This window comes from Camelus ferus, chromosome 18, assembly GCF_009834535.1.
Source record: "Camelus ferus isolate YT-003-E chromosome 18, BCGSAC_Cfer_1.0, whole genome shotgun sequence".
Classification (NCBI taxonomy): Eukaryota; Metazoa; Chordata; class Mammalia; order Artiodactyla; family Camelidae; genus Camelus; species Camelus ferus.
The window spans coordinates 15,898,541-15,918,780 of record NC_045713.1 but is presented as its reverse complement, the minus strand read 5'-3'; the positions used below and the strand labels follow the sequence as shown (position 1 = coordinate 15,918,780).

The window sequence follows — 20,240 nt, the reverse complement described above, 5'->3', positions numbered from 1 at the left end:
GCATTGGTCACAAGGATCATAACAGGCCTGCAGTGAGAACAGGGAAAGATTGGTTTCAGAGCTCAGTCTGGTTTGAAGATGAGGAGCAAGACCCACCCCTGCTGACAGCAGGAAGGGTGCAAAGGTGGTGTGGGGTGTGGAGGCAGGAAGGGGAGGTGAGTGCTGGGATCCTGGCTCCGCACACTGCTCCCATTTCTTGTCTTGGATCCCGATGTCCTTTAAATGGGCATCTGAAGGCCTAGCGCTCAAGGTGGCTGATCGGGAACCACTGCAGCAGCTGAAGATAATGTAACACTGGTAAACAGTGGTGGAATAACGAGAAGCTGCACCCTGCGTTACCACTGGCTCTGCAGTTGTGGGGTCCGCATACTGTGGAGTGGGGTTCCTGGTGGTCTGCAGTGAGATCCCGGACCCTGGGTTTATGAGGAAGCAGAGCCTGTGTATCACTCAGGCTCTTAGCCTGTCCCTGCCACTTTGAACTGATCAGTCTCTCTTTTTCAGGATAGGATTTTTGGGTCTTGGCCTCATGGGAAGTGGCATCGTCTCCAACTTGCTAAAAATGGGTCACACAGTGACTGTCTGGAACCGGACTGCCGAGAAAGTAAGCATTCAGGGCGGTGCTCGTCGGGTGGGGCGGCTGGAGCCTTGACCCTTGGGGTTGGGGTAACTGAGGACAGGAATCTCCCTGTTGTCTCTGATCAGCATTCTGCTCCAGAGAGTAGAAGCCAAGCTCTTAGCTCAGGCAGGTAGGGATGTAGATAAACCAGTAAAGGATGTTTTAAACATTTAAAAACACCCAGAGATACAGAATAAAATGGAAGTTTCCCCCTCTCTGCTGTTGCCTGAGATATGTAATGGAAAAGAAAACCTGTTAGGTTTCTCCTTGCACATGCAAATGTGTGTGTGTGTGTGTGTGTGTGTGTGTGAGTGTGTGTGTTATGAATTCATTGATAGGGAGTATATATCAATAGGTCTGCTTCGTCCTTGTTAACGGCTGCACCATGTTCTGTCATTTGCGTCGTGTCAGCAGCACTGTGCAGTCGCGCGTCCTGCAGTGATGGAGATGTTCTTTACCTGCACTGGCCTTATGTGGTACCCACTAGCCACGTGTGGCTCTTGAACACTTGATTCATGGCTAGTAAACTAAAGAGTTGAATTTTAAGTTTTATTTCATTTCAATTTAAACAGTCCCCTGTGGCTAGTGGCTACCATATTGGACAGGACAGGTTTAGAAATTCTTAACCTAAGGTGATCCATGGCTTCAAGGGGTCTATGGATGCCCTGAAATGGAATTCCAAGTCTGCAAATGTTCAAATCTTTGTAATGGAGAGAGGCCATGGCTCCCATTAAGTTCTCATCCAAGAAAAGGTGAAGAACTGTAGTCTGAGTACCAGAAACTAAAGAACTGAACTTGCCAGGAACAAAGAAAGAGACCAAGAAAAGACCAGCCTCTTGAGGAACAAGGTGTGGCTGAGCATATATTTGTGAGTGACAGGGTGAGCGTCCCGTGTGTGCAGGGAGGTGACAGCCGAAATGAGGTGTAACTGCTTATGGGAGGTAGCAGAGCTGGTGGGTTTGAATTAACAAAAATGTTCTGAACAAAGTAAGAAATTCACTTTGCTGAAACAGTCCTTTTCAAGAATAAGGAGCTGGTTGGAGAGCTGAGAGGGCCTAGGGGAAGGGGCTTCAGGTGCTGGGCATTGGGTAGGCACTGCAGGGACCTCGGTCAGGAGTGAGATCTTGGAGCAGGATGTTTTGTGATTCGGGGCCAGAGTAACCAGGACGTGTAGGCATGCACAGTTGCAAAACACCGGGAGGATCCAAGGGTTTGCATTATAAGTACATTTCCCGTTGGTAGACATGCCCTTGGTTATTCTGTTTTCTTGATTGAAAAGCCTAATTGTAATAAATATTGCCATTCTTTCTGCATTAATTGACTGGAAGGCAGTAGAGCGAAGCAATTACAAACTTGGGATTTTGGAGTCAGATAGCTCTACTGCTTTACCTTCTTTTTTTCTTTTTCAAAACAAAAAACCAGAAGAAAACAAAATTAAATATTAACATAGATCTTAGCCTAAAACCAATCAAAGTCACTGAAGAAAAGGATGAAGAGTTTTTAATAATACTCCCCACAACAAAAAATAAAAAAATAAAATTGAAAGGTACGTCAACTAGTTTTTTATTTTTTTAGAATTTAAAATTTTTTGTATTTTTAAAAATTTCTTGAAATCTCACTACCCTAACACAATTTTTGTGTATTTTTCTATTTTTTTTTTTTATTGAAGTATCGATTTACAATAGTACATTAGTTTCAGGCGTACAGCATAACGATTCAATATTTTTATTGGTTATACTCCATTTAAAGTTACTATAAAAGAATGACTGTGCTATACAATATATCTTTGTAGCTGATTTATTTTATAATAGTAGTTTGTACCTCTTAATCCCCTACTCCTATCTTGCCCCTCCCCCCTCCTTCTCACTGATTACCACTGATTTGTTCTGTGAGTCTGTTTCTGTTTTGGCATATTCATTTGTTTTATTTTTTAGATTCCACATGTAAATGATAGCATAGAGTATTAGTCTTTCTCTGACTTACTTCACTAAGCATAATAAAACCCTCTGAGTCCATCCATGTTGTTGCAAATGACAGAATTTCATCCTTTTTTGTGGCTAATACTGCATTGTGTGTGTGTGTGTGTGTGTGTGTGTGTGTGAACACCATCTCTTTCTTTAACCATTCGTTTATTGATAGACACTTAGATCACCTCCATATTTTGGCTTTTGTAGTGCTGCTATGAACATTTGGTTTGCGTATATCTTTTCAATTTAGTCTTTTTGTGTTCTTCAGATACATAACCCAGGAGTGAATTTTCTTACTAAACACATAGTTTAATAACACTAAGATTTAAAAATAGCTCACAAAGAGGAAACAGTTCATAAATAAAGAAATTAAAGAGGTTCAGTAATCAGGAGTAATCAAAATATAGTAAGCAAATTTGCAATTATTGAGTGGCTAAATCAAGTAGAACAAAATTTTAATGTATTTTTGGGTACTTATTTTTAAATGAGGTGCCCAGTGCTGGTGATTTGAGACCTTGCCAGTGATCACTGTAATTGACACAATCCCGTTGGAAAGCTTTCTGTCTACATTTTTTAAAATCATTTTTTGGAGCCTGTTTTGTTCTACTTACAGAGACCTAAATTCAAAACATAGAGGAGAAGTATTGTACATAAAGATACTTGTTGGGGTCATTTATGACTAAAAGCGGGCCAGATAATGAACTACAGGGGAGCCATTAGGTAAATTAAGGTATATCTCTTGATGGAATATTCTGCAGCCATCCATTATAAATAATAATTATTAAAGACTACAATATTAATCAATGTAAGTCATATAAAATATTAAAAATTGATACAAAAGAATAGGTCCAAATTATTCTAAATACTTTTTTTAAATGCCTTTAGAAAAAGGAAATACACCAAAATATTAATAATATGTTTTGTTATGGGATGTTCTAGGTGATTTTAGTTTTCAGAAAAGAAAAGTTAGTGCCGTTAGACCCCCTGGAAACATTTCGGTAAGGGATGGCAGCTTCTCAGGCCCAGCCCTGCCTCCCAGCACACAGGGTGCTGGGAGGGTTTTGCCACAGCCAAGACAGCCACAGGGCTAAGGACAAGTACTATCCACATTCTGTTCTTCCTTCAGGAAGCCTTCAGCAGACACTTGTTTTGTGCTTAACTGTGAAGTAGAGCCTTGAACATTGTCCTAGGCATCAAGTATGCAAAAACACAAGATTGCCCTTAAGGGGCCCCCATCCACTTTCCTCACAGTCATACTGCCTGCTGATTTCCCCAGCTCCCAGCCTCAACCTCCTGCTTTGGAAGACCAACCAGGAGGACTGGGCACCGCATCTCTGGCCTGGCTGGTGTGTGTGTTGTGCCCTGCCTGCGGCTCACGTTAGGATCTGTGACTTTTGCAGTGTGATTTGTTCATCCAGGAGGGGGCCCGCCTAGGAAGAACCCCCGCTGAAGTCGTTTCAACTTGTGACATCACCTTTGCCTGTGTGTCGGATCCAAAGGCAGCCAAGGACGTAAGGATCCCCTCCCTCCCCTCAGCGTCTCAGGTTGTGGCCAGAAAAGCTGGCTGGCCTCCTCCCCTTCTCCCCTGCTAACTGAGTGAGTGTCTGCATGTAGGGGGGTTGAATTTCCCATTTGGGGACCATCCCCTATTGTGAAGGGTATTTGCATAAACCGAATGCAGGTGTCCTAATTCAGAACAAAGGATGAAATTGACTAGGGTCCCTGAGGTCTATGCTGAGATGGTTCCTGACTGGCGCATGTATTCTTGTTGAGCTGGAAGTTGTGGGGCTGAGTGTGCCTTTGGTCCATGTGCCAAGTTCCTATGTTTAGCTATCGCTGTATTTGTATGTTTAGAAGCTCAAATGCAGTAGTCATCTTGTTAAACTCATGTCTAGACTAATCCAAGTCAATCCAAAGAAGCCAAAAGAATAAATAAATACTGAGGTCCCATCTTTTAAATGGGAGATTTTTAATGAAGATAAATGGGAACATACCATAAATACTCCTCTTTCCCTTGCTTATTTACACGTTCTTCCCTTTTCAGCCTTAGTATTTAGCTTCTGTTTGAGAAATGAGTTAAAAAAAATCAACAGGACACTGACCTGAGGTCTAAGGGGCTCCTGGGTTTCTGGCTGGGAGCCTGGGCTATTGCTTCTCCCTTGTGTCCCCACAGCTGGTGCTGGGCCCCAGTGGTGTGCTGCAGGGGATCCGCCCTGGGAAGTGCTACGTGGATATGTCGACAGTGGATGCTGACACAGTCACCGAGCTCGCCCAGGTAGCAGCCTCGTTCAGGCTGGCCCTCCAGCTTCCTTTCAGTTGGAGCCCAGGACCCAGGTTGACCACACTCAAGTGTGGGCAATTTGGTTACTCCAGAGCCAAAGCCAGAGAGGAGAGGAGAGCCCAGTAGCCTTGGGACTAACCTATCCTCACTCTTTACCTTCAAAGCTACAGCTAGTCTGAGTGGCTATAAAAGGAGAGATGTTTCCTGGCTGGGACAGGCGTCGGGTCCCTGTAGCTGCCAGCAGGGCTCTTTAGGGTTCAGCACCTTTCTGCAGTTGACAGTAGCAGAGTATTCCGCCCTCCTGAGCTGCTGGGCCCAGGTGAAGGGGCAGTGACTTGTGGCCCATGTGTGTTCTGAGGGTGGCTGAAGTTGAAGAAGGGTAGTGTTTGTAGGAGGTGTGGTCAGCCAAGCCTTTGGCATGGTCATGTTTGGGTATGATCTTGGGTCTTTGTAAGAAACTCCACGTAAACGGGAGCCTGCGAGGACACCCCAGCTTCTCTCTGTTTACTGCATGTGATGCAGGTGTCCTTTGGAGGACAGTCTGCTGACCCCCTCACAGTGTTAGTCCAGCACCTTGGCACAAGTGGCAGCTTTTGGGTCTTGGTGTGGACAGCCAGCTGCACCCACCCCAGTATGCTCCCTGCCCAAGACTCTTGTGAGAGGCAAGGGCTCCAGAAGCTGTGACTTTCCTTTCTAGGTGATTGTATCCAGGGGGGGCCGCTTTCTGGAAGCCCCGGTCTCAGGGAATCAGCAGCTATCTAATGATGGGATGTTGGTGATCTTAGCGGCCGGAGACAGGGGCTTGTATGAGGACTGCAGCAGCTGCTTCCAGGCAATGGGGAAGACCTCCTTCTTCCTAGGTAACATGCGTGCCCACCTGTTGGTCCACTTCAGGCCTGGAGGCTGGGTGGGCTACATCCCCTCTAGACTGCACTGATGACAGCGTCAGTCCCGGACGGCCTCTGCCTGGGGCCCCTGTGGGAAGGTTTCCTTTGACTTGCACAGTCAGTGCCTGGAAGGAGGAAGAGCCAGAAGGGTCAGAGCCAGTTCTGTCAGGGGCAGGTGAACGGGGCCTCCCCTGGGTGTAGAGGTGGGTCCGAGCAGGAGTGAGGGTGGGCAGAAAGTCCCTCTCCACGGGATTCCTAGGAAGTGACCGTGATGCTTTGCCCTGGGCAGGCGAGGTTGGCAATGCAGCCAAGATGATGCTGATCGTGAACATGGTCCAGGGAAGCTTCATGGCCACCATCGCTGAGGGGCTCACCCTGGCCCAAGTGACAGGCCAGTCCCAGCAGACGCTCTTGGACATCCTCAATCAGGGACAGTTGGCCAGCATCTTCCTGGACCAGAAGTGCCAAAGTAAGTTGGCTTTGGCTCTCGCTTTGTGTTGTGTTTTTGATTGGAGCTGGGAAACTGGGACAGGCAGCTGTCACAGAACAGTGTCTTCTTGGGAGGCTCATTGTATGTGACACATGCACGGTCTCCAGTCAGTCCAGACCCCTGGTCAAAGAGGGTCCAGGGAAATGGCAGATGGCATCGCAGAGTACAGGCCGAGAACTTGTCTCTTGGGTGTCCAAGGGGGAAGAAATGGTAGGTGTTGTGCCCTGACAGTACTGTAGGTAGTTTCTTATTTAGGATCCTTTAACTTCTTCTGATAAATGACTTTCCCTCCTCAGATATCCTACAAGGCAATTTTAAGCCTGATTTCTACCTGAAATACATTCAGAAGGATCTCCGTTTAGCCATTGCGCTGGGTGATGCCGTTAACCATCCAACTCCTATGGCAGCTGCAGCCAATGAGGTAACTGCAGGAGGCTGTGGTGCAAGTCCCGGCAGTCCTCCCTTTGTTTTCCTTGTATCCTTGCTTTGGCTTTTCTTGCTCTGCACCTAGTCTCTCAAGGTGGAACCTTAGGTCATTGATTTAGACCTTCTCCAACGTTGTACATTTCCTTCTGAGCCATGCTTACTTCCCTGTGAGTTCTTTGCCCTGTAGATTACTTAAAAGTGTATCAAATATAAATAAAAACCGTGAAGGGTTCTCCTAGGCATCTAATGTTTATTGATTTATAATATATCTCATGGTCAAAACACATTATGTATGGCTTTTAACTCTGCATTGATTCAGACTTGTTTTGTGGTCCAGCAGATGGTCTGTCTTGGTGGGTGTGTCATGTTCACTTAAGAAGACTGCGTGTCCTACAGTTGGGTGCAGTGTTCCGCACACATCGCTTAGGTCGAGATGGTTGGTAGTGTTTTTACAGATCGTCTTTACTGACCTTTGTCTCTGATTCTTCCCATTATGAGAGAGGGCTGTTAAAATCTCCAACTACGATTGTGGGATTATCTGTTTTGCCCTTTAATCCTGTCCATTGCACATAATGTCTTTGAAACTCTTAGCCATTTATGAGTGTTATGTCTTCCTCATGAATTTGCCCTTTTCTTGGTATGAAATGTCCATCTTGATCTTTATTTTGATATCTGTTGTCTGATTTTCATAGCCTTCTCATGCTTACTGTTTCCATGTGGTACATCTTTTTTTAATCCATTTACTTTCAGCCTGTATTTTTAAAGTGTGTTTGTTGTAGACAGTCTACAATTGGGGCTTGTCTGTGAGGTGATTTCCACTTGCCTCTGTCCTGACTCTACAGGATTTGTTGGCTTGGAAACAGACATTTTGGTTATTAATTTATCTGTGGAGCGTGGCGCCTTCTGGCCCTTTGGATGGTAGTGAGTTTAGACTCTCCACTGTTTGGAGCTCAGGATCTTAAGGTTAACTGGTCTGTTGACATTAGTCTTTGTCTTGAAGTCTATTGATATGTGATTGGATTTGGAGCTACTGTTTTTTATCATTTGATTGCCATTTGTCCTCTCTGGCTTTTATTTGTCTATTCCTCCTTTCTTTTGGGATATTTGAATATTTTTTAGAATTTCATTTTATCTATTGGTTTTTGAACAATGTGTTATTTTTCTTTTATCTTTGCTCTAGGGATTGCTGTATTCATCCTTAACTTCACATGCTAGATTGGACCTCTTTACATAAAATGTAGATCCATTTACCCCTCCCTTGTCCTATAAGGCAGAATTTCTCAACCTGGGCACCTTTGACATTTTGTCGTGGGAGCCGTACGTACATTGCAGGATGTTTAGCAGCATCCCTGTCTTCTACCCTCTAGATACTGGTTGCACCCCCTCAGTTGGTAGCAAATGTCCCCAGGCATTACCAAATGCCCTTCGGGGGCGGGTGCAGAATAACCCCAGGTTGAGAACCACTGTTTTAGGGTACAGATGTCCTGTGTGTTACATTTGCTTTTGTTTTAACCCACCAGTGTTGGAATGTCTTGCTTTAAGTCGCCACATGTAATTTAAAGAAATTAAGGGGGAAAAAACTGTATATTTCTCTAATTTACCATTTCCAGTGCTTTTCATTACTTTATGAAGAATTGAATTTCTGTCTGGTATTGTTTCCTTTCAGCTGGAAGAACCTGCTTTAGCATTTCTTGAATGCAGGTCTGCTGGCAATGACTGAGTTTTTTTTAATCCAAAAAGGTCTTTTCTTAGCCTTCATTCTGAGTTGACAGCTTCACCTGAGCTGTAGTAGACATCAATTATGGTAGCTCCAACTGAGCTATGTTTAAAAAAAGAGGGAAATGCAGCTTTTTAATTCTTCTCACACTCTTTCATATTCACCTAGTACTTCTGGGTAGCTGTAATTATAATTCTAGGCTCTGGGGACATGGGGTATAGCCCCTTCTCTTCCTTGTGGAGCTTACATAAATGGAAGGGGCACAAAGTAAGCACAGAAATGTTTAAACAAAAATTGCAGGGGGGAGGGTATAGCTCAGTGGTAGAGCACATGCTTAGCATGCATGAGGTCCTGGGTTCGATCCCCAGTACTTCCATTTAAAATAAATAAACCTAATTACCTTCTCCTGAAAAAAAAATCCAATAAAAATTTTAAAATAAATTAAAAAAAAAGAATTGCAGAAGGTTAGAATTAAAGTAAAAGTAAAAGGAAAGAGATGGCCGGGTGAAGTGGTGCAGCCGCTGCTTTAGGTGGGAGAGGCAGGTAAGGCCTCGGAGCTGATTGGGAAGGAGCCAGCCATGCTGAGAGAAGGGCAGGGAAGCAGCCCAAAGAATAACATGGGAAGCCCTCGGAGTGTCTTCAGCAGGAAGAGACATGATTGATTGTCACTACTAACAATGCTGAGTTTACATCCCTGCCTCTGAACAGTTTACATCCCTCACTCCATTTAATCCTCACAGTAACACCCCTGTAAAATCAAGAAGCGCTGGCAGAGGCACTTTGTCCAAAGTTAGGCGAGTTAGTGGAGGATCCAGGATTCACAGCCAGACAGCCTGAGCTCCAGAACCTACCTACCTAACAACGTCTAGGACTGCCTCCAGGAAGCAGATCTGTGTCTGTGAGTCAGCTCTGTGACTAGACTGAGCCCATGTCATTTTTTTCCAGGTGTACAAAAGAGCCAAGGCACTGGACCAGTCTGACAACGACATGTCTGCCGTGTACCGAGCCTATATACACTAAGCCTGAGCCCCACCCCACCCCACCCCCTAGTCTTCCCTCTGACCTCCTCTTCCTCACACGGGGTTGGGGTCCTGGAACTTACCTCTGGACCAGTCCGCCTGTCTCCATCTCCTTTTATACAGACTTTGAGACTTGCCATCAGCACAGCACACGGCATCACTCCTCCCCTGGAGGTCCTGGAGAGGGGACAGATGTCAGCAGGATTGGCCTGTGGGAAAGCTCTTGAGCTGGGCACTGGCCCTGGACTAGGTGGCTGTGTGTTCACACACACACACACACCCCACACACACCCCACACACCCCACACCCCGGGATAGAAGCTGCCCAGAAACTGCTGCCTGGCTTTTTTTTTCCTTCTTCCAAGTTGTCTTATCTCAGACCCCTTCCAGTTGAAGGCACTAGAATCAGCAGTGAGAACTGGAAGCTTTCCCACTGCTTCCCTCGGAGCGAAGAGGCTGTGGTTCTGTCAACCATGCCCCACTGGATCCCACACAGAGAGAGGCTATGGGCCAAGATGAGCCAGCACAGACTCTAAACAGAGGGTTCCATGGGCCCTCCAACCTCAGGTGACCAGCTGATGAGGACTGTCTGTTTAAGCTACCAGTGTGCAACCAACTCTCCATAAATGCCTTTGTGAGCTGAAAAAAGATTGGCAAAGTCAAGCAAAGACAGGGCTCTGACTTTCCAGGGAGAGCAGCAGCCAGCCCACCTCTAGGTGAGCCTCACAGGAACCCACTCTCGCTGCTGTTCAGCACCTGTCCCAGAAGTCACCGTCACTGTGGAGCCCTGGGCTGGGATCAGACTTCCTCACTTTGGTGTAGGGAGCTCACTCCTCACCAGGCTGTTGTATCTGGATTTGCATTCCAGCCCTTGGGAAAGGGGATCCTGAGGGCCACAAGTGAGGAGTGAAGAGGGAGGGGGAGTGGGGCTCCCTCCTGTTTCCGTTACAGACACTTCACCTGGCTCTGAAGAGCCACTCTGACCCAGGTCCCCTCACATCAGTCCCATCTTCTCCAGCCTGCCCCTGCACAAGTCCCCTGCATGCCCACCTTTCTCCATTCTCCACTCTCCCCCTTTTCTTCCCTTGGAGACAGTATTTCTTTCTGTCTGTTCCTTCTTTGGCCCAGACCCAGCCTGACCAACGATGACCATTTCTTAGGCTCAGCTCTTGAAACAGGAATGAGTGTCTTCACTTCAGCCAGCAGCATGGTCTTCGGTGCTTCCAGGGCCCCAGGGTCTGTCGGGAGGGAAGAGGAGAGCTAGGCCTGACCAAATCTGAGCTAACTGACCCTCAGAGGTGGACCTAAGACATCCTCGAGACCCTAGCATTTCTCCTTGGATGGGGGACCAGAGGGGCTTGGAATGTGGCATAAGAACAAGGAGAAGTCACCTAAAGGATGTCAGTGTTCTCATCCTCTGCATGGGTTGAATTTTCCAAAGTTAACACTGTGCAGAAGGTCAGCATTTATAGTGAATATACAATGTTAATAGAATGAGGTGGCCACGCTGGTGTGGGCCCCTCCCCCTCACAGCTTTGGCCCTTTTCTGCTGATCAGAACCCAGGTTAGGGGATCTCAGAAGACGTGGGGGGAGGGGGCGGGGGAGATGCCAGTGGTTTTTGGCACAGTTGTTAATTTCACTGAGATGTTGGATTCTTTTCTGTCTGAATATAAAGCCTGTTCTCGTCCTAGCCGGACATGGGGGGTGGGGGTGGGGGAAGATGCTGTAATGAAACTGGGTAGTCAATGTTGTCTTAATATTGTTGACAATTCTGTAAAGTTCCTTTCTATGACTATTTCTGTTTAAGCTATTTCACCCTTGTTTTGAAAGCCTTCCCTTTTAAGGAGAAAATGTGACACTTGTGAAAAAGCTTGTATGAAAGCTCTCCACCACTACCCCTTTTTTTTCCTTTAAACCTTTAAGTGACAAATCTTCTAGGTAATTAAGGTTGTGAATTTTTATTTTTGCTTTGTTTATAATGGACATTTGTCTTTCAGAATAGGATTGTGTGATAATGTTTAAATGGCAAAAACAAAACATGATTTTGTGCAATTAACAAAAAGCTACTGCAAGCAAAATAAAACGTTTCTTGGTAACACAACTGTGACCTTGGCAGTGGTTCGCGCCCCGGCTCCACGCGGTCGAGGGAAAAGTAGGGACTGGCGCGGAGCGACAGCTTCATCGGCACAGCGCCAGACTGTCTGGTGGCCCCTCCCGGACCAGCGGAATTAGCGGGCTGGTGGCGAGTCCCGGCGGAAGCAAGCTGCCCCGTCCACCAATCGCCGGACGCGGCGAGAGCAAGCCATCCTGCCGACCAATCGATGAGTGCAAGCGGAGCACGGCGCCCTATAAGAGCAGGAAAGGGGCGGGACGAGCGGCCACAGCGCTCCAGCTTAGAGAGCAGCCTTGGAAGCGGCGCAGGACGCTGCTGCTCCGGCCGGCCGGTGCCGGCGGGTTCCAGGGCGCTCGCGGCGTCGCGGGCTGGGGGTGGGGCGGGCTCCGGCGCAGCCAATCGGCGGCGGGGGGTGGGCCCGGGCTCCGCCTGCGGACCGAGTGGCGAGCGGACGGCGGGCAGGTGACGACCGTCGCTGGGCAGCGAGTGGCGGCGATGGCGACCGTGATGGCAGCGACGACGGCGGAGCGGGCGGTGCTGGTGAGGCCCGTGGGCGGGGCAGGGTGGGGGTCGGCGGGCCGGGACAGCTGACAGCGAGGCTGTCCCCGCAGGAGGAGGAGTTCCGCTGGCTGTTGCACGACGAGGTGCACGCCGTGCTGAGGCAGCTGCAGGACATCCTCAAGGTAACGCGTCTGTCGGGCCTCTGAGGGCCCCCACCCTCCCCATCCTCCCCCAGCGTGGCTCCTGCCCCGGCCTCCCGTGCCTGCCGCCCGAGCGCCGGCTGTGAACGCAATGCGTTGTGTTTAGACCAGGCCCAGCCCTCTGTGGACTTAGAATCTAGCCGGGGGCACCAGCAGATAATTACCCAATTCTACAAGCAGCTTTATGAGCGCGGTGGGCTTGGGTTGAGCCCGGGGTCGGGGAAGGCTTCCTTTGGAACTGTGACATTTAGCCTCAGATCTGAAGGACTCAGCATTTCGACCTCAGCCAAGTACTCCATTTCTCTGGGTCTCCACTTTGCAAAAAGGAGATATCAGTACTAGCCTCAGGGCTGTCGTGAAGATAAGATAGCCCGTCAAGTCACCCAAAATGTCCAGGCAATGCCTGGTAAGGCCAGAATTGTGGGTTGCCATGACTACTGTCATTTCTGACTTTGCTTCCCACATCCAAGCACCTTAACCAAGCTAGGAGGGTATCTCTCGGCTCTATATCCCATGTTGGGCACACAGTAGGCTCCCAGGGAATGTGGAAGGAGCCAAGTATCAGCTCAGGTAGGACCTGAAACTCAGGCTGTGGGGGAGGGGCCCTGGGAGTGGGGCTTCTGGAAGAAGCGCTGGGCTGGTGTGGGTGAACTTTACCCCACTCCTCTCTGTCCCCCAGGAGGCCTCTCTCCGCTTCACTCTGCCAGGTTCAGGCACCGAGGGGCCCACCAAGCAGGAGAACTTCATCCTGGGCAGCTGTGGGTGAGCCCCGGCTGGGTGGAAATGGGAGGATGGGCTCTTTGCGAAGGGAATCACCTGAGATACCCTCTAGGTCAAGTGGCACGGCCAAAGCCCTACCCTGCAGACTGACTTCAGCTCTGATGTCCAGAGGGTGTGCAGTGGGACAGGCTGGACCATCCTGTGACAGCCAGGGGCAGCCTGGTGGGAGGGTTGGTAGTAGGAGGGGGCAGCCGCAGGCCCTGCTCTGACCCACACATATTGCAGCACAGACCAGGTGAAGGGCGTGCTGACTCTACAAGGGGATGCACTGAGCCAGGCGGTGAGTTCCCCGGCCCCTCTCCCCTTCTCATGCTGTCACAGGAGCCTGTGGGGAAGAGCATGGGGGTCCTCCTGCTTATCTCAGCTCTGCCACCAGCTTGCTGCGTGACTCTGGGCAAGATCCTTAATCTCTGTGGGCTTCAGTTTCCTTATTTGTTAAAATGACAATGACCCCCCCTAACTTGCTCATGGGATTTGGTGTGTGGCTTCAGTGAGAGGTGCAGGAAGGGGCAGATGCTCTGCAGACAACCCTACCTGGAGTCTGGGCCCAGGGATTAGGCTGGCCCCAGATCAAAGTGGAATCAGCCAACATCTGAGTTCTGTCTGCACCTGACCCTGTGCCAGATGCCAAGGCATGGAGGAAGTTCCTTCTCCTCCTCGGGTGGGCGGTTTGTCCCTTGGCATGTACAAATGTTCCCTATTTGCGCACAACCACACACCTCCTCCCAGCCAAGGCCACCTTCCCCTTTCTTTTTTCCCTTTCATTTCTTTGTGGTTCCTCTTGGGCCTGGGTTCCTGTTTCCTGACCTCCCTGTTCACCCTTCAGTTGGCCAAAGTGTTGAGACCCTCTGCCCCAGGAAGTGGCTGAGGCCTGAGCTGCGGCGCACACCTGGTTTCTGCGCCTGGCTCAAGGGCTCAGAGTGGCCAAAAGCAGGAGGGCGTCCCTCTGGCCAGCTTATCCCGCTCTTGCCCAGCAGGACGTGAACCTGAAGACGCCCCGTAACAACCAGCTGCTGCACTTCGCCTTCCGGGAGGACAAGCAGTGGAAGCTGCAGCAGGTGACCTGGCCCTTCATTGTCCAGGGCTCAGGCCACAAGGGCAGGCAGGGGCAGACCACTGTGGGGACTGGCAGCCATAGCAAGCCTGGGAGGGTGTTTTTTCCAGCAGGGCAGCTGGGGTGGGCAGTGCCTGATCTCCAAAGCCTAGCCTGTCCTCTGTGTAGGACACCCTGAACAAATCACTCCCTGCTGAGAGCCTCCAGGGGCTTCTCATGGCTCTTGGGGACCAAGTCTATGCTCTCTAGCAGCTCCTATGTGACTGTGCCTGGCCTCTGCCCCCTCCCTCTCACTGGCAACCAGCTTTTTCCACCTCAAGGCCTTTGCTCTGAAGGCAGCACCTCTCCCTGCCGAGGCCCAGCCCTCTGACCACCCATTGGGTGCTGTTTTCAGATCCAGGATGCCAGGAACCACGTGAGCCAAGCCATTTACCTCCTCACCAACCGGGATGAGAGCTACCAGTTCCGGACGGGAGCAGAGGTCCTCAAGGTGAGCTGCCCCGAGGGACAGGAGAGCCAGGTTCCCTGACCAGGCCCCTGGAGAGCTCTGCCCCTACATTCTCAGGTGGAGCTGATGGTTGACCCCTCAGCTCTCAGTGTACCCACATCCATCCAGCCAGTCGAATGGCTCACAGTCCAGACTCCAGAGTCAGACCTCAGATACGATCCCAGGGCCTCCACAATGAGCTGTGCAACCTCAAGTCACTTAGTTAGCCACTCTTTGCCTCAGTAGCCTCACCTGTAAAAGGGGAACAAGCTATAGTGACTACCAATTGTGACAACGCAGGTAAAGTGGCCCCTAGTAAGTGCTCAGTCAACAGTAGCTGCAGGTGTTAGTATGGACAACAGAAAACCTTTGTTATTAACAAAGTAAATTCATATGGTGTGGAGGGACAAGGTGAGCCCAGATGCCCTGGGTTCATTTCTTAGCTCTGCCCCTGACTTGCTGTGTGTCCTCAGGTGATTCACCTTACCCTCTCTGGACCTCTGGGTCCACATATGAACACTTGGAATCAGATGGACTAAGATCCCTCTCAGAACTATGACTGCCTTGTGGGGTGTAAGGTGCAGCCCCTGCACCTCCACCCAGTAATTCTGCCTTTCCTGGGAGCCAGGTGACCCCAGCACCACAGCAACAGCTGGATGAACAGCTGGAAGCAGTGGAAACTAGGGCTCTGAATTTGAGCAAGAGCTTTGCTCCATGGCAGAAGGAAGGGCTGAGTTCCAGATGGCTCCACTGTTCCTAGCTGTGTGACCTTAGCCCTTTGGAGCCTCAGTTTCCTCACCTGTGAAAACGGTGCTGCTGCCCACCTTAAGGGTCCAAATCAGAGTCCCAGTGCTTCCTCCAGGAAGCCTTCCCTGGCTGCTTGCACCCAAGCTGAATTAGATTTTTTTCTTCTAAGTTCCTTCATTGCCTGTACCCCCATCCACAAAGCCCTCATGCCCCTGGGACTAACTTCCGGGATCTTTCCATTCCCCATTGGATCAGCACCCAGGATCCCATGCAGTAGGACCTTCCAAATGGGTGGTCAGCAGTGCAGATGTCCTGCCCCCCACCCCCAGCTAGAGCCCAATTACCTGAATCTTTAACGAGCCTCCTGCTTATTCAGGCCCTGAGACCCCCAGGGAAGAAGCTGGGAGCTGCGGTAACTTTGTCGCTCTCTGATGTGGGGGCTGGGGAGTGGGGAAGAGGTTGGAATCAGGACTAGGCTCCGCTGCCTTCACAGCCACTGTGACAAGTCCCCTTTCCCCAGCTGATGGACGCTGTGATGCTGCAGCTGACTAGAGCCCGAAACCGGCTCACCACCCCAGCCACCCTCACTCTGCCTGAGATCGCTGCCAGCGGCCTCACGGTCAGTGCCTCAGACCAGCCACTGCTCCAGGAGAAGGGGTCCCCACAGAGGGACCCAGCTTGCCCCTGGGAGGGACACGGGTGCCAGAGGGGCCTGGAAGCCCCAAACTGTTGACAGAGTTCTATGTCTGTGCACAGTTTTCTGGGATAGGGTCCTTGGCTTCCATCCTGCATCCCCCAGATATGTCACCCCTGATCTGGGTCAGTGATGCCCAAGCCCAGTGGTGCAGGAAGATACCTGGGGCACCTGGGGAGAGTCTAGAAGCCCCAGTCCATGGGATGGGGGCTGAGATTCCCCCATGTGGTTGTTGGAGGGGTGGTGACTGCCCGGACCTTATCCCACCTGCTTGCCCGCCCCCTGCTGCCTACAGAGGATGTTCGCCCCGGCCCTGCCCTCCGACCTGCTGGTCAACGTCTACATCAACCTCAACAAGCTCTGTCTCACCGTGTATCAGCTGCATGCTCTGCAGCCCAATTCCAGCAAGGTGAGCACCCCGCCCCACCTGCCCGCTCTGTCGCAGCCTGCCCCAGCCCTAGCCTCAGCCCACCCTGCAGGCCCTGCCCCTGCCCCTTCCCCAGCCCCTGCCCCCGCCCCCGCCCCAGCCCACCCTGCAGCCTGGGGCCTGACTTGGTTTGATGCTCTTCTACCTAGAACTTCCGCCCATCTGGAGGCGCAGTGCTCCACAGCCCCGGGGCCATGTTGTAAGTAGGCTGCCTGGGAGGGGTCCCTGGAGCTCCCCCTGCACCTCGGGGGATGGAGTCCGGACTGGCCCAGCCGCCCTCAGGGACCCTCCCATCTTCCCCCAGTGAGTGGGGTACACAGCGTCTGGAGGTGAGTCACGTGCACAAGGTGGAGTGTGTGATCCCGTGGCTCAATGATGCCCTCGTCTTCTTCACCGTCTCCCTGCAGCTGTGCCAGCAGCTCAAGGATAAGGTGGGCACATGGGAGGAGGAGGGGTGTCACTCAGGTTAGGCTAGCCAAACAGCAGGTTGTTTAGCCCATTTGGGGGGGATTCCAAGGGCTCCTGTCACACCTCCAGAGCACCCCCAAATCTTAAGGTCTGTTGTGCTCTCCGCACACCCCAGACATGGTGTTGCTAGGCAACGGTATCATCTCCTGGACATGGCCCTTGGATGACCTTGAACTCTCTCCTGAGTCACAGAAGGTGCAGCAGGGGCCAGACCCCCAGCACCACCCCTCACCATGTCTCCCATCTCCCTCCCCGTCTAGATCTCCGTGTTCTCCAGCTACTGGAGCTACAGGCCTTTCTGAGCAGAGCACCCAACAGCCTGTAACCCTGGGAATGGCCCCTGCCTGAGGATCCCCGTCCTCCTCCAACCCCCTCTCCCCGCCCAGAGTGCCAGCCAGCGCTGCACACTATTTGTTTCCAGCGGGCTGTTTATTTCTCTCTTCACCCTGTCCTGCCTGTCACATCTGCACAGATGGGATTGAACACTGGGCCCACTGGGAGGGACACTACCTTGCTTTTTTGTTTTGGATGGGGGAAGTCAGAAAGGCAGGGCCCCGTTCCAAGACCTGCCCTCCCTACAAGGCCAGAACCTTTGGACTCAGGGTGGGGCCAGGCCCAGAGCTCTCCTTCCTCCCCTCTTAGCTGCCTGCCAAGCTTCCCCAGGATGGCGAGGGTGGTGGCTCTGAGCTGTGAGTTGGGAGGGAAGGAGGACAGGGGCCGCCCCCCGTGAGCTGTCGTGCCCTTGACCATGTCTGCTCTAGAAGGGGCTCTGAGAAATAAAGATCATCCGACATTGCCTGGAGCCTGTCTGTCTGTCTGTCTGTCTGAATGGGGGCCTGGCCAGGGGGTCCCTGATGGCCAGGAGCCGGGCTCAGGATTCAGTGACTGAGCCCCTGGCCTCCCGGTGCAGAGGAGCCCAGTGGGATGGCCACACAGGCAGTTGCTGGGTGGCTCCAGCACATCACCTGAGGCCTCCTGGTGACAGTCATGCCAGCTGCGGGCTGTTGAGGGACCCAAGGGGCATCTAGATGAAGCAGTGAGGGCCTGCACTGCCCACCCCGATGGGAGGGTCGGAACATGCTCCACACTCAGGCTGCAAATGAACAAGGCGTTGTTTCTCCTTCCCGGGGGACCAGAGCAGGGGGCAGGGACTCTGCGCTAAGGTTCCAGGGCCAAGTTATCAAATCCCCGGGAGTTTTTCTGCAAGAGAGGCACAGAGAGGGCGAGTGGCTTCACTCCTCAGTCCGCTCCAACCCCTCTCCACAGTAAGCCCAGCACCCACCCCAGCGCAGGTCCATGCTGCCCTTGGTGCCCGGGGCTCACCTTCTGGGACCTGGGGGAGTGGTGCTGGCAGCAGTCAGGGCAGCAGCAGTGGAAGCAGACGAGCAGCAGCAGGAGCAGCACGATTCCTGGGGGCGGGACGGGTGTCCAGATATGGCCCTCGGCCTGGGAGGCAGACGAGGTGGGAGGGCGAGAGGCTGAGCCACACTCACCGAGAAAGATGAGGAAGATGAGGAACGCAGCGGTGTCCCACTTGGACTGGAACAGCTGGCCACTCCTTAGTTTCCCCAGCACTTGCTGGACTGTAGCATTCAGCTCCTGCTTCAGGTCCTCCGTCGACAAGGCCATCTCAGCAGGAAGGTCCTGGGTGCCACCTGCTCCAGCCCCCCAGAGGGCCATCTCAGAACCCTGGGCTCCTCTGGGGCTGCCACATCCGGCCTCCACAGTCCAGCCCTGGCCCTGCCCGCCCACACCACCTCTCTGGGCCCCAGCCCCTACCCCTGCCCGTCTTCCTTTCCTGACCCCGACCCTGGCCAGGGCAGCCCCCTCCCCTTACCCTTTCCCGGTAGCCCCATCCCCAGACCTGCCTCTGGGCTCCCCCAGCCAGACCGGTCCTGGGTCCTGGGAGCACAGACTACTTCCTGCTTCCGGATCCGCATCACCTGGGGCCTGGGCAGCCAGCCCCTCCCACCCTGCTCCCCCAGGGCCAGCCCGGGGCTGCAGAGCTCGGTGGGGCGGGGCCTGTGTCCCACAGGTGTGCTTCCTGCCTCCTAACAGCAGCAAATGCTGCGGGACCCAGAGAGGCGGCCACCAGCCGGTCTACCTCTTCATTCTGGGCATTTTTTCACTTTTTCTCATAAACCAGGCCAGCAGCCGGGAACACAGTGGGCGCTCAGCCTCTGTTGATTTCACAGATGAAGACAAAAAAAATGGCGGGAGGTGAGAGGGAGGGAGAAGCTGGTTCCATTTCCCAGCCCTTCCCTGGCCAGCGGCCATGTGCCTGGCATCCCACTTGCAGCCTTTTGGGGTCTTCCTCCTCTATTCTAATCCTCACAGTGACCCTTACAAGACAATGGTTTTCGCTACTCAAATGAGCTCTATCCCTGGAACTTGGGGCCTGGGGCTCCCTATGTACCATCTGGAGGCAGCTCTAACTCCTGCCTTACTCTGACCAGGCCCACCAAGGGCCAGGACTGCTGGGCGCTTGGGACTGTGGGTAAACCAGGTGGACATGCCTTCTTGTCCTTGTGGGGCTTATGGTCTAGCAGGGAAAGCTTACTGGCTAATGTTAGGCTCTGTGCCTGTCATCATACAGACACACCTTTCTGTACTGCACTTCACAGTAAAGAAAGTTTTTGACAAATTGTAGCAACCCTGGGTGGAGCAAATCTACTGGGGACATTTTCCAACAGCATTTAGAAACTTTCATTGCTATTATTGTGGCGATCTGTGATCAGTGATCTTTGATGTTACTAACTGTAATCATTTTGGCAATTTTAGCAAAGTATTTTTAATTAAGATCTGTACATTGTTTTTTTTAGACACAGTGCTATTGAACACTTAATAGACTACAGTATAATGTAAACATAACTTTTTTATTGAAGTATAGTCAGTTTACAGTGCTGTGTCCATTTCTAGTGCACAGCATCATGTTTCAGTCATACATATATTCCTATTCATACTCTTTTTCATTATAGGTTACCACAAGATATTGAATATAGTTCCCCGTGCTATACAGTATGAACTCGTTGTTTATCTTATATGTAGTAGCTAGTATATGCAAATCTTGAACTTCCATTTTATCCCTTCCTACCTGCTTTCTCCCTGGTAACCATGAGTTTTGTTTTTTATGTCTGTGAGTCTTTTTAAAGAGTTTTATAAATAAGTTTATTTGTGTCTTTTTTTTTTTTTTTTTTAGATTCCACGTATGAGTGATACCATATGGTATTTTTCTTTCTCTTTCTGGCTTGCTTCACTTAGAATGACAATCTCCAGGTCCATGCACATTGCTGCAAATGGCATTTTATTCTTTTTTATGGCTGAGTAGTATTCCATTGTATAAATATACCACAACTTCTTAAGTGC

At 51.1% G+C, this 20,240-nt stretch overlaps 3 protein-coding genes across 13 annotated transcripts in view; 2 read left to right on the top strand and 1 right to left on the bottom strand.

Moving 5' to 3' along the window:
• Window positions 1-11,504, top strand: part of GLYR1 (glyoxylate reductase 1 homolog) — a 30,392-nt gene extending 18,888 nt beyond the window's left edge. For 3 of the 7 annotated variants that reach the window (XM_032460306.1, XM_032460301.1, XM_032460305.1), the window contains 7 exons: window positions 502-601; window positions 3,984-4,094; window positions 4,757-4,858; window positions 5,562-5,724; window positions 6,041-6,220; window positions 6,538-6,662; window positions 9,330-11,504. In XM_032460306.1, the coding sequence (XP_032316197.1) occupies window positions 502-601; window positions 3,984-4,094; window positions 4,757-4,858; window positions 5,562-5,724; window positions 6,041-6,220; window positions 6,538-6,662; window positions 9,330-9,404 (856 nt within the window). In that variant the 3' untranslated portion in view covers window positions 9,405-11,504. The remainder of the gene's footprint in view (window positions 1-501; window positions 602-3,983; window positions 4,095-4,756; window positions 4,859-5,561; window positions 5,725-6,040; window positions 6,221-6,537; window positions 6,663-9,329) is intronic. The other 4 variants (XM_032460308.1, XM_032460303.1, XM_032460304.1 and 1 more) reach the window with 3 other exon arrangements.
• Window positions 11,505-11,878: 374 nt separating this feature from the next.
• ROGDI (rogdi atypical leucine zipper) lies at window positions 11,879-17,676 on the top strand. 3 transcript variants are annotated; one of them, XM_032460312.1, is made up of 11 exons: window positions 11,891-12,056; window positions 12,128-12,199; window positions 12,897-12,979; window positions 13,223-13,277; window positions 13,975-14,055; window positions 14,446-14,541; window positions 15,806-15,904; window positions 16,275-16,388; window positions 16,556-16,605; window positions 16,711-16,837; window positions 17,135-17,676. In XM_032460312.1, the coding sequence occupies exons 1-11, from the start codon at window positions 12,012-12,014 to the stop codon at window positions 17,174-17,176; spliced, it is 864 nt and encodes a 287-aa protein (XP_032316203.1). In that variant the 5' UTR covers window positions 11,891-12,011; the 3' UTR covers window positions 17,177-17,676. The 3 variants fall into 3 exon arrangements, with proteins under 3 accessions (XP_032316205.1, XP_032316204.1, XP_032316203.1); XM_032460314.1 differs by lacking the exon at window positions 15,806-15,904 and having other exon boundaries at window positions 11,879-12,056; XM_032460313.1 differs by lacking the exon at window positions 13,975-14,055 and having other exon boundaries at window positions 11,884-12,056.
• Window positions 17,285-18,829, bottom strand: SMIM22 (small integral membrane protein 22). Of its 3 annotated transcripts, none has more exons than XM_032460315.1 (4): window positions 18,739-18,829; window positions 18,368-18,529; window positions 18,198-18,283; window positions 17,285-18,074 (listed from the first exon to the last, which is right to left on the bottom strand). In XM_032460315.1, exons 1-4 carry the CDS (start codon window positions 18,812-18,814, stop codon window positions 18,033-18,035), a joined length of 366 nt encoding a protein of 121 aa, XP_032316206.1. In that variant the 5' UTR covers window positions 18,815-18,829; the 3' UTR covers window positions 17,285-18,032. The 3 variants fall into 3 exon arrangements, with proteins under 3 accessions (XP_032316206.1, XP_032316208.1, XP_032316207.1); XM_032460317.1 differs by having other exon boundaries at window positions 18,743-18,820; XM_032460316.1 differs by having other exon boundaries at window positions 18,712-18,780.
• Between the last annotated feature and the right edge of the window lie 1,411 nt (window positions 18,830-20,240).